The sequence below is a fragment of the Salvia miltiorrhiza genome, chromosome 6, assembly GCF_028751815.1.
Source record: "Salvia miltiorrhiza cultivar Shanhuang (shh) chromosome 6, IMPLAD_Smil_shh, whole genome shotgun sequence".
In the NCBI taxonomy this organism is placed as follows: Eukaryota; Viridiplantae; Streptophyta; class Magnoliopsida; order Lamiales; family Lamiaceae; genus Salvia; species Salvia miltiorrhiza.
Genome location: NC_080392.1, coordinates 44000484 through 44012918, shown reverse-complemented (window position 1 = coordinate 44012918; position 12435 = coordinate 44000484). Strand labels below are relative to the sequence as shown.

General features: G+C 40.3%; 3 protein-coding genes across 3 annotated transcripts; 2 read left to right on the top strand and 1 right to left on the bottom strand.

The window, feature by feature from the left end:
- The first annotated feature begins 890 nt into the window (after nt 1–890).
- Nucleotides 891–3130, top strand: LOC130989846 (UPF0603 protein At1g54780, chloroplastic). The gene is made up of 3 exons (XM_057913974.1): nt 891–1441; nt 2449–2641; nt 2768–3130. Exons 1-3 carry the CDS (start codon nt 1028–1030, stop codon nt 3013–3015), a joined length of 855 nt encoding a protein of 284 aa, XP_057769957.1. The 5' UTR covers nt 891–1027; the 3' UTR covers nt 3016–3130.
- On the bottom strand, nt 3076–5087 carry LOC130989842 (lysM domain receptor-like kinase 4). The gene has a single exon (XM_057913970.1). The coding sequence runs from the start codon at nt 5085–5087 to the stop codon at nt 3183–3185; it is 1905 nt and encodes a 634-aa protein (XP_057769953.1). The 3' UTR covers nt 3076–3182.
- A 2452-nt stretch (nt 5088–7539) lies between these two features.
- Nucleotides 7540–12180, top strand: LOC130989839 (DEAD-box ATP-dependent RNA helicase 10). Its single transcript, XM_057913968.1, has 11 exons — nt 7540–8070; nt 8181–8243; nt 8828–8902; nt 9638–9757; nt 9881–9922; nt 10007–10081; nt 10509–10655; nt 10744–10881; nt 11253–11364; nt 11440–11528; nt 11783–12180. Exons 1-11 carry the CDS (start codon nt 7717–7719, stop codon nt 11942–11944), a joined length of 1377 nt encoding a protein of 458 aa, XP_057769951.1. The 5' UTR covers nt 7540–7716; the 3' UTR covers nt 11945–12180.
- The last annotated feature ends 255 nt before the right edge of the window (nt 12181–12435 follow it).

Genomic DNA, 12435 nt, shown 5'->3' with positions numbered 1-12435 from the left:
AAATACCATCACCTTTAAATAAAATAAAGTCAATTTTTGATAAGGTAAATAGGAGTATCACTTTAAACCTCAAACTATTTTCGCACTATCAATTATATCCTGAACTATTGAAAATAATTTTTTTAACTTTGAACCATGAATTCTGTACAATTGTATTATTCGTCCATTTTTTTAGCTTCAAAAAATTGACGTGGCTCATCGAATGCCACGATGTATTTAGAATTGTTCATTTTTTTCACCTACATTATATAAAAACGACGTGATTATATGCCTTACTAATTAATAATTCAAAAGATGAAAAATGAGTAAAAGATACAATTGATACAACATTGATAGTTTAAGGTATAAAAAATCATTTTCACTAGTTCAATATATAATTGATATTGCGAAAATAGTTTAGGTCATAATTTTTTTTTTCTCTTTTTTTCTTCTTCTGAGAATCATATTAGGTCATAGTTAAAATATATCAAAATATATTTTAATTAATGTTAATTTTTGTAATAAATAAATACTCCCTCTGTCCCAATATTGTTGGCCACATTTCCTTTTTAGTTTGTCCCACTATTGTTGGCCACTTTCCTAAAATGGAAATATTTATCACATCCAATCTCTTACTTTATCACATTATCTCTCTTACTTTATCACTTTATTACATTCTCTCTCCTACTTTATCACATTCTCTCTCCTACTTTATCATTTTATTACATTCTCTCTCATACTTTATCACATTCTCTCTCCTACTTTATTACTTTTATATTATATTACCCACACACTTAAAATATTAATCTACAACTCCTTAATTCCCGTGCCGAAACCAAATGTGGCCAACAATATTGGGACGGAGGGAGTAATAAAATTGAGGCATGTCCTTGACCTTAATACATTATCCTCCCCCAAATTTCAGACAACCATTCAAAAATAAACACCCAAAAAACATGAACCAATCAAAAATCTCAGAACCCCCAAAACCTCCGAATGATTCAATTCTTCGTCTTCTCTCTCATCAATCCAAATCTCTGAAACTCCCATGGAAACCATACTCTCTCCTCACTCCTTCTGCCCTCTGCTCAAGGCTCGCCCTACCCCCCTGCTCCATCCCAAATCACTCAAACCCATCTGCTGCAATCTCACCAAACACCCCTCTCAATCGATCAAGACCTCGTCTCTCGACAAGCCCGCAGCTTGGATTTCTAACGCGCGCCACGGTTTGGCGGCGCTCGCCATTTCTTTGGCCCTCAATTTCTCCCTGCCGGCTCTAACCGGCGCCGCACTCGCGTCTGAATTCGACGTCCTCAACGATGGCCCTCCCAAGGAATCGTACGTCGTGGATGACGCCGGCGTGCTCAGCCGCGTCACGAGGTCCGATTTGAAGAGGTTGTTGACGGATTTGGAGTCCAGAAAAGGCTTCCACATCAATGTCGTCACTGTGCGCAAGCTCACTGTAAGTGAAGTGTGCCCTAATTTCATTTGTTTCTTTTGATGGATTGGAGATTATATGAGATTGTGTTATTACTGCTTTCCATATTCTCATGCTAATGTATAGCCCTTGCATTTGATGACATCACAAATATATACACTTTCTTTTTCATTTGTTATATGTGAAATTCAATGTATTGAGAATCTATGTAGAGTTTAATTTAAAAAAAGGAATCTTTGTAGAGTTGAGTGCTTCATCAAATTTAGTTGGATGATGTTACCTAGATTAGTTAAGCTTGCATTGTTAGAGCAACTTACAGGAAATCCTAAAATTGTAGACTAGTAGTAGAAGCAATTAGTGAGCTAAGTGGCACTAGGAGGAGGGGTGAGCCAAATCAAATTGAATCTTCTCATTTTGATCGGTTCAGTTTTCAACAAATTCGGTTTTGGTTTCAAGACCGAATTTGCTCGGGTTGGTTCAGTTCGGTTTGGCCTTCCAAAACTCCGGTCCAGACTGAACTGACTTACGGAAATTTTCTTTAAAAATTGTTTTTTTATAACTATAATTAATGTTGTTGAGTTTATGTTTAGGTGATTTGTTTATGGTGATAGTGCTTCTTAAAGAAACAATTTTCATCCTTTTGGTTAATATGACAAAAGATTTGATTTCAAAAAAATTAGACTACAATGCAGAAGTTTGATTAACCGAAGTTTGAACTACGGTTCAGTTTGGAAAATATTTTGGTTGGATCGGTTGATATGTTTAAATTTCAGTTTGTTCGACTCTGGATTTAAAGATCGAACTAACTGAATGCTCACCCCTACATTAAAGTGTCACTGAGATAAGTGAAGGAGACTCATGAGGAAAAAAGATGCAATTCCTGTTAGTAGATAGGATGATGAAATTGGAGTTTTCAACTGTTTTTGTGCTGTTTTTGTTCAAGAATGAAATCTTATTGGAACTATGAATGCTAGAAATGAGTGTCCCATAATTAATTACCTTTCCGACTCTTTTGTGTTTCTGGCCCGAAGAGTAAAGCTGATGCGTTTGAGTACGCTGACCAAGTGTTGGAGAAATGGTATCCGACGGTGGAGGAGGGGAACAACAAAGGCATAGTAGTGCTCATCACCAGTCAAAAGGAAGGCGCAGTTACAGGCGGCCCAGAATTCATCAAAGCTGTTGGTGATTCTGTTCTTGATAGCATTGTATCCGAGAATCTTCCAAGTATGCCCTATTTCTCCATTCTCATCCAACTAACCTCGTTCTATATATTATTCCGATAGCTTGTGTTGTTAGCCTCGTGCTGTCGTTGGGTGATTGATCAGCATACTGGTTTTATATTTTTCGCAGTCCTAGCAACAGATGAGAAGTATAATGAGGCGGTTTATAGTTCTGCCTCGCGTTTAGTGGCTGCCATAGACGGCCTTCCTGACCCCGGTGGTCCAGCGACTAAAGACTACAAACGGGAATCTAACTTCAAGACGAAGGAGGAAACGGATGAGAAACGCGGCCAATTCACCCTTGTAGTTGGAGGTTTACTAGTAATTGCTTTTGTTGTTCCTATGGCGCAATACTATGCATATGTGTCTAAGAAATGAATCCATATTTTCCTGATTGGATTTCTAGAGTTGAGTGAATGTATAAATGATGTACACATGTTTATATGGAGTAGTTGATATCCTCATTGATCCTATATAAATGAAATTTGTTGCACATACATTTAGCTTATTAAGAAGCAGGGAAAAAAATTGGTAGCTGAATCATCTTATCTAGGAGCAGCAGCAGGCTCTGATATGCTCACTGCCCATTCACCGGAAACTCTTGAGAGGGACTGGAAAACGTCGTCCATGCTTGGGCGAGCAGACGGATCTTTCTTGAGGCAACCATCGATCATTCTAAACAGCACGAGGGCAAGGTCCGGAGGGTACTTTCCCAGCAGCAGAGGATCCATCAAGCTGCTTATCTTCTCCTGCCCGTCTTCAGACAGCACCGGGGCCAAGATCTCCGGTAACCTCATGTCCACCTCTTCATACATCTCGGAGACTTGCTTCCCGGTGAGAAGCTCCAGCAGCAGAACCCCGAACGAGTAAACATCAAGCTTAGGAGAGATGACTCCGTTCTCCAAATACTCGGGCGCCATGTACCCTTTCGTCCCAACTATGTGCCTCGTCAACGCAAACTGGCCCTCCTGACCCTCTGCAGCTCTCGACAGACCAAAATTCGCGATCTTGGCTCTGAATTCGCCGTCAAGGAGGACGTTGCTGCTGTTGAGATCCTTGTGGATGTGCGGGGGCGAAGTGTAACGATGGAGGTAGTTGAGACCAGCAGCCACATCAAGAGCAATCTGCAGCCTCCTGTCCCAGCTGAGAATGCCTTGCTCCTCCCCCTTGCCGTGGATCCAATCCACGAGCGCCCCGTTGGAGGCATACTCGTAGACGAGATACCAGTTGCCCTCGTTGAAGGACACACCGGAGAGACGGATGAGGTTGGAGTGGTTGATCTTGTTGAGTAGGGTGATCTCTTTGGAGACATCTCCACTCATTTTCTTGATGGCGGCAAAATCTCCATTGAAGGTACCTCGATACACAGAGCCTTTGATCCAACAACTTGGGCTGAAATCCTGTGTTGCTTCTCTCAGCTGCTGGAAAGGGTAAACCTTAAGAGAATGTGCTATGCTGGAAATGCTCTCAAGAAAATCCTCGGAGTCATCACCATCTCCCTCTTTCTTCTTCAACGGTTTTTCATCGGAGTGAGACATCTTCGACGGCACGACCGGCTGCGCTCTCCGCCTCCTCCGCCTCCGGAGGAAAACCGCCACGGCAACGAACAAAACGAGAAGCCCCGCACCACCGCCAACCACTGCATATATCCATGCTTTACTCGACGAGCCACCACCGGAATCCGGGGGAGGCGCGGTGGGGTTGGCCGGAGTCGGAGGAGGCTGAGGCGCCGTAGCCTGCGTGGCATTGGGAGGGTCCCGAAGCGGCACCAGAAGAGTGGTGAACGGATAAACGGTGTCGCTTTCCGACAAGCTATTGGCTGCAAGAGTTGCTCCGGCATCGACTCCGAACGCCTCGGTTACGGTCTCGACGAACTGGTTGAACTGCAGCACGTAGCTCAACAAGTAGTTGACGCCGGCGTCGGCCTGAGCTCGAGTGGGGCACGCGCATCGCAACGGGACGCGCAGCCTCCCTCCGATCGCCAACTCCCTCGCCGGAATGCCGTTCTGGGCTTGGAGGGCTTGGCACGTCGACAGGCCCTGGAACGTGTCGTTGGCGATGACGAGGTACGTGTCGCCGGACTGGACGGTGTAGGAGGCGTTGGCCTGGTACAGCTGGCCGGAGCACGAGCATGTCACCGGCACCAGCACCACGCGCTCGGCGTCGAGGGCTGCGTTCTCGGAGACCGAGTTGAGCCGGGCGAGCTCGGAGGCGTTGGCGGATAAGAGGGCGGAGATGCCGGCCGGGGAGTCGTAGGGGGGCCGCGCGCGGAAGGTGAGGTAGGCTTGGCAGCTGCGGCGGAGGCCGTTGCAGGTGTAGCCGAGGACGGAGGTGGAGTTGTTGTTGGCTGTGTTGTCGCAGTCTTCGAGTAGGGTGCCGATGTATGGCTGCTGCGCCGTGACCAGAGGCAAGCAGGAGATTAGGAAGATGATGAAATAAGGGGAATTCATTTTTTACAGCTGGGAGAGATATTGAATGAGGGAGTTGGAGGAGATGAAGATAGTAACGTTTTCTTTTGTTGGTGGTGAAGATGGAAGCTTCGTGGAAGTCATTGAAGATTTATTGATGCGTGGGGAGTGGGGTGGAGGTGGACCAGCAGCCAAAGGAGTTGAATATTTTTTTTGAAGGGGAGAAAGGAGTTGAATATTATTAAAATTGATGGTTCAAAAAAAAAAATTGAAATTTCGAGGGTTGAATATTTCAATGAGAATAAGAAAAGAGTTGAACATTTGAATTATTCTATGCTTGTATGTTATCTTTAGAATGACATGCCCAAGATTCAGATGCTCTTGAATTATTTTAATATAAAATGTGTTTAATTTGAGAGATGTCGTTGTCATGTATTTTAGCAGTTATGCCACATACACGGATTAATAAAATCGGCCTCGATTATATTAGTTATCGAGCGCTCCCAACAGAAATTCCAAAATTATGCTCCTATATTCGTCCCTAAAGCTTTCTTATTTAATTTTAGGATCTCGATTTTATAAATGCATGCACCAGATCTCTTATTTTCTACATAAAAATAATAATTATGTGTGGGCCCTACTAATTATAAACTTAAAATTTATGCATACACCAGATCTCCTATTTTCTACATAAAAACAATAATTATGTGTGGGCTCTACTAATTATAAGCTTAAAATAAATTTAGGGTGGTGTAAATTTAAGATTGAATATAGGTAGGTGTAAAATTTTTTGTGGGCCCCATCCAATTTAGGGGATCTGCTGGATGCATTTTTTATCTCATTTTCAATTGTTTTAGCCTAAATTTAGAGTTAGTGATGCATTTAGGTGATCTGCTGGGAGTGTTATGTTTTTTTTTTTTAGAATTACAAGAGACATTTAATATATAATCAAATTAGCAACTCGCATACAGACGAAACCTCTACACCACATAAAAGTAGGAAAACAATCGCCCACACAAAAATGGGCATGAGAACACTACCAACACAAAAGTGGAAAAACCATGAAAATCATGTGTGACACAAAAGTTTATGTTCCGCATACAAACATAATTGAACCCAATACCTTTTACAAATGAGTAGGGCTGGGAATCGGGTCGGGATCGGGTACCCTACCCGAAAAAATCGGGTACCCGGTCCCGATTAAGATGAAAAACTGATACCCGGTCCCGAACCCGAAAAAAAATCGGGTACCCTAATATCCGAGTCGGGTATTCGGGTACCCGAAATTACCCGGTCAAAATTGCAGGTTTCAGGGTCAAAATTTGCAAAACCTAACCCCTATTTTGAAAATAGTATTTTCATGGTTGCTGTTGGGAGGAAGAAGAAGATTAGAAGAAGAAGAACAGGTTGTTGTCTGGACGGGCTGGCGGCGCGTCTGCTATTGCTCGGAGGCGGCGCAGCTGCTAGGACGACGGAGGCGGCGAGGCTAGGTCGACGGGCAGCGGGCGGAACAGAGGGAGTTTTGGCTGCTGTTGGGAGGCCGGCCGCGGGCGGAACAGAGGCAGTTGGCCCGGGCGCCTGGCGGACTGAGCGATGGTCGTGGCGGGCGGCGGGTGGGACGACGGAGGCCGGCGCTGTTGGATCGACGAGTGAACGGAACAGAGGGGGAGTTGAGACTTGAGAGGGATTGAGAGCTGGGGGCGCGGCGGGAGTTGAGAGGAATAGGGTTACGGTACAGAGTACAGACTGTATAAATAATTTAATAGTATATATTTAATTTAATTTTAATCGGGTATTTCGGGTATAACCGATACCCGATTTTTCCCCACCCTAAATACCCGATCCCGAATCCGGTCCCTAATTTTTCGGGTATAGGGTACCCGATACCCGATTTTTTCGGGTCGGGTATCGGGTACCCGATTACCCGAACCCAAAATTCCCAGCCCTACAAATGAGAGTCTTTGGGTGCCTCAACTTTACCACTTAAGCTAGGCCTCATCGGCTGTCTAATCCTTTTATTATGACGTTGTTTTAGCTATATCTAACATTAAATAGTTATTTTTAGAGATGAAATAATGAAAATCAAAACATATTATTATGTGTTTAGTGCATATAAAGCATATTAATTATACTTTTTTTTTAATTGTTTGCACTAGATTTGATGTTTATAATATAAATATAAGTTTCATATTTATTATGTAATGTAAATACGTAATATAGTTATTAATAACTAATTATCGATATATTTTAGATATAATTACTTATCTAATTATTTTGAAAGACACTATTCAAAACTTTAAAGTAGATATGACACTGTTATATAATATGCTCAAAACATGCAAGCTAATTTTCAATACCTTTTGTTAGGTTTTTTTTTTTTTTTTTTTTTTGAAATTGGTTATTTATTAGTATTAGTATTATTTTTTTGAGAGGTTGTTACTTGTTAATTAGGTTTAAATTTGACTTAATTAACTCTTTCGGTCTGGGCCGACCCGAGTTTGTTTTACGATCCAGCCCGATTCGACCCGACCGCCCTAACACACAAAATAGAAAAACCTTAAAACCCTTCCCGGGAGTCCCTTCTTCTCACCACAAAAACCGCCGCCTTCGATAATCCTAATCGCCGCCGTCCACCTCCGTTTTCCCGATAACCGTCGCTGGAGCTCCTGTAATGGGGGATTCTGCTCAAGCTCCTATTAGGGAGGAAGACCTTGTGGAGAAAACATTCAAGGATTTGGGAGTAAACGATCAATTAATAGACGCCTGCGACACTCTCGGTTGGAAAAACCCTACTAGAATACAGTGTGAGGCCATACCTCTTGCTTTAGAAGGGAAAGATGTGATCGGGCTCGCCCAAACTGGGTCGGGCAAAACCGGCGCCTTCGCGATTCCGATCATACAATCGCTCCTCGAAGCTCCGCAGGCGTTTTTCGCCTGCGTGCTTGCCCCAACGCGCGAACTCGCCATTCAAATTGCCGAGCAGTTCGAAGCCTTGGGTGCCGGAATTCACCTCAGATGTGCTGTGGTGAGATATTTGAAGAGAAATGCTTCTTATTTGTTGGAGTCAGGAATATTAGTTTCAGTGTTTTTCATTGATTTATTATGATTGAGTTGTTTTGGGATGTTTCGTTTCAGCTTGTGGGAGGTGTGGACCAAGTACAACAGAGTATTGCCCTTGGCAAACGGCCGCACATTGTTGTGAGTTGTGTTGATGCAGATTGAATTTTTTTATGCTTCTATTCTACTGTAGGCATAGTCCACTGAAACCTTTTGGAGTTAATTACACTATGATTATTAGTTCTAAATTAGTAGATTTTGTTATACAATATATAGGTGTGGTAGAACCTGCTTTTATCACTATATTTTTGGGCTTCTTAAACTGTTTTCTCGTACTCGTACATAAACTAATAACAATAGTTGCTCAAGGCATGAAGTATTGAAAACTTACTTTTTTTTTAATGGTTTTCTTGTGTTTCAATAATAAAATTAGATCAGTTTAAACTTAAGGGTTTTGTTCCAGTGTGAGGAGGCTGCACTGATGCTTAAATTGTAATGTAATGTGTGAAGAAGGCCACTTTTCCTCTGTTGGACTATACGGTTCTTAACTGATACCAGTTAGTGATTTGTTGTGTGGTTAACCATGTTTCTTTCTTAGGCTCACTGCTTGGTTGAGTCCTGGAGTTATCATCTTCTAGAAAATTTTCCACTTCATTTGATTTGCGCTTTTCTGGTAAATTCGTTGTAACACTTCTAAATTCGTATTTTTGTCCTATATCTTGTAGGTGGCTACGCCTGGACGTCTAATTGATCATCTTTCTAACACCAAAGGGTTCTCTTTACGTACACTGAAATACTTGGTAAGAATTTCTTTGATGTTGGTTTGACCTTGAAAATGCTTGCGGTTTCTTTGTGTGTCTGTCAGCTTTACTACAAAATGACATGGCATGGATAGAACATGAAAATTGTTGCAATACCAATAAATTACATGGTATGGATAGATATTGCACATTTATAATGAGTGAAGGGTATTTAAAGATGAAAGACCCAACTTTATATTGAAAGGAACATGTCAAAAGGAAAGAAAATATGAGAACTTGGCGGCAAACCTGCCCCAAGCATTGATCAGGGAGATACCTTCCTGCCCAATCAAAAATCTGCCCACTCAACTAGGTTCACTTCTTTGATGCCTCTAAACAACCCAATTCTAGTACTTAAAGAACAAAATGAACTAGGACTCTAGAAATAAAATGCCCGATCCATTCATTTATCCTAGCCCTATATAACCTAACCCTGAAATAACTTAATCAAATAATATGAAAATAAATTAAGTAGTGCTATCAGGAATGATCTATAACAAATTAGCCCTATATTTTCAGATATCAGGACTTGCATTTGAGCTAACTCATGCAGCTAACAAAGCTGTTAAGATACTTAACAGATCAAATATTTGGTTTGAAGAAACCCTGACAATACTGCTGATACTGTGCCTTCTAAGATGTTTTGAGAATGCTGATAATAAGATGCTGAGGTTTTATCTTACCATCAACTATACATAATGCAAAGAGATAAGTCTACTCAAAAAAATATCTCAGGTACTAGATGAAGCAGATAGATTGCTGAATGAGGATTTTGAGAAATCACTCGATCAAATATTGAGTGAAATTCCCCGCGAAAGGAGGACGTTTTTGTTTTCTGCTACGATGACCAATAAGGTACTTGAACGGGGCTCTTATTTACTGTGAATGTAGTTTATTATGCTATCAATTAAATGTCATACAGGAGTTATTTCGGTAGAAAGTGCAAGTTGCATGATGGATTTTTCCTCAATTTTTCAGGTGAAAAAGCTACAAAGAGCTTGTTTGAAAAATCCTGTAAAGGTATTGTAGAGCAGTTTTTCCTACTTCATTTTTTGATTACATTTTATTTTATCTTCCATGTAATCATTTTCTGTTTGATTACAGATTGAAGCTGCATCAAAATATTCAACTGTTGATACATTGAAGCAACAGTATGCCTTTGTTCCTGCAAAGTACAAGGTTTGTGCTGCAGTGGATCATAATCTAATATCTTATGATAGACAAACGGCTATTCAGTTGTATCACGTGCTTTTGGCTCCTCAATAAGAGATGTCAAATTGTAGGCGTCGTTAAATAAGCAACCATATGTTTTGCTAGTACCTCATCTATCTCAATTTAGTTTAGTCACATGACCAGTTCTATGGTTATGTTAATCCAATTGCTGAAACAAATAATGTTTCAGGTGCAAGAAAAGATAAAATAGTTGAAAGATGCAGGTTATGCTACCTGCTTTCATGTTCTTATTGTCTATGATAAATTAAGAGACTGTCCAGCTTAATATTTAGTTATTTGGGGGGTGGGGGTTTAATGATGTGAATATGTACCTTGCTCTATATTACATGTTCTTTCTTTTATTCTAAATTTCCCCCTTTCTTTCTTCTTTTAGGAGTGCTATCTTGTATATATCTTGACTGAGTTGACAGGAAGCACATCCATGGTTTTTACGCGAACATGTGATGCCACTACACTCTTGGCATATATTCTTCGTAACCTTGGCTTCAAAGCCATTCCTATTAATGGTCATATGACCCAGGTAATATTTTAGATAATCCAAAATCAGTTATGATACTTGTTACTTGTCCAATCATATCTAATCATCCATTACTGTTACTTTTCTGCAGTCAAAAAGGCTTGGAGCCTTGAATAAGTTTAAGGCTGGAGAATGCAACGTTCTTATCTGCACTGATGTTGCCAGCAGAGGACTGGATATTCCATCAGTAGATGTGGTTATCAACTATGATATTCCCACAAACTCAAAGGTTCACCATTTCTTACTAATTACTAGTTCTATGTCTTGTTAATAAGGCTGCTATGATTTTTCTATCGCATCATCATCCTATTCTAACAATACATATTTATCAATGTACAAGGCATTTGTAGTTTGTAGTTTGCTAGCAATGATCTCTGTGAATGTAGCTGAATGTGCATGTATAATGATTTATTACCATGAATATTCAGTGAAGGGGCTGGAGTCTGATGATTGGACTTTTCTTATATAAAAACATATTATGATCTTGTTATTTTCCTCATTTCTATGGGGAACTTTTTCGATGAGAAGCTCAATTTTGGATCGTGCATGCATTTGAATAATAATACTAAATATCTTCTGTTTGCTATATGATGGTTGCAGGATTACATACATCGGGTAGGAAGAACTGCTCGTGCTGGACGGTCAGGGGTGGCTATATCAATTGTGAATCAATATGAGGTGGAATGGTACTTTCAGATAGAGAAGCTTATAGGTAAGGATCACTTGGCTTAGCTGCGGTAAAAGTGATGGACCAATAATATCTTGTCTAACATATTGTCTGCGTCAGGTAAAAAACTGCCAGGGTACCCTGCCGAGGAGGAAGAGGTTTTGTTATTATTGGAGCGTGTTACAGAGGCGAAAAGAATATCTCAATCGGTACACTATATGCTATCCTGAAACATATCACATTTTTAGTCTTAGGTGTCTTGTCAAATTTAACATATAGATGCAGCTCACCATTAAAAGGGATAAACCAGTATTTTCTATAATAGCATTTATATTTGGGTTAATTTCCTGTAAATGCACAAAGTATACTCACAAAGTGTGCTTACTGTTTTATGCAATATTATTTTTGTTGTATGTTTGATTCGTGATAATCCTGACTTGGTTTCTGGTGGGTAATTGTGCAGAAAATGAAGGAAGCTGGGGGCAAGAAGCGTAAGAGAGGCGGTGACGATGATGGTGAAGAAGACATAAGTAACTACTTGAATCAAAATAAAAAAGGAAGATCAGGGAATAAAGGAAAACCAGCTAATAAAGGAAAATCAGGAAATAAGGCAAAAAGAAGATGATACACAGTTTTTCAAGACTTGTTAAATTTGAATTTTGCGCGGGTATCATCTATATTGGGTTCGTGATGTTTTCTTTTTTATTTATTTTTTATGTTTTATTTCTTTTTGGCTAGGACTATATAGGTGTAGAATTATTACCATATATGTTGATTACTTAAGTAGGCATCTTCTTTGTTGGAGAAAAGCTCCGGATTTATGTTGAACTAACTATATGAATGGTTGTATTCCGATATTAATTACTCCCTCCGTCTCACTATATGTGAGATTTTTTTTTTTGACACGGAAATTAAGAAAAGTGTGTTTTGTTTGTAGGTGAAAAAATGAAAATGTATTTAAAGAGTAAAATCTTTACTAAAAAATGAAAGAGTCTCACTTACAGTGGGGGTAAAATTTTTATCAAAAAAGAAAAGAGTCTCACTTACGTCTTAAATAAAAAGAGTCTCAGATACAGTAGAAAGAGTCTCAGATACAGTGGGACGGATGGAGTATTT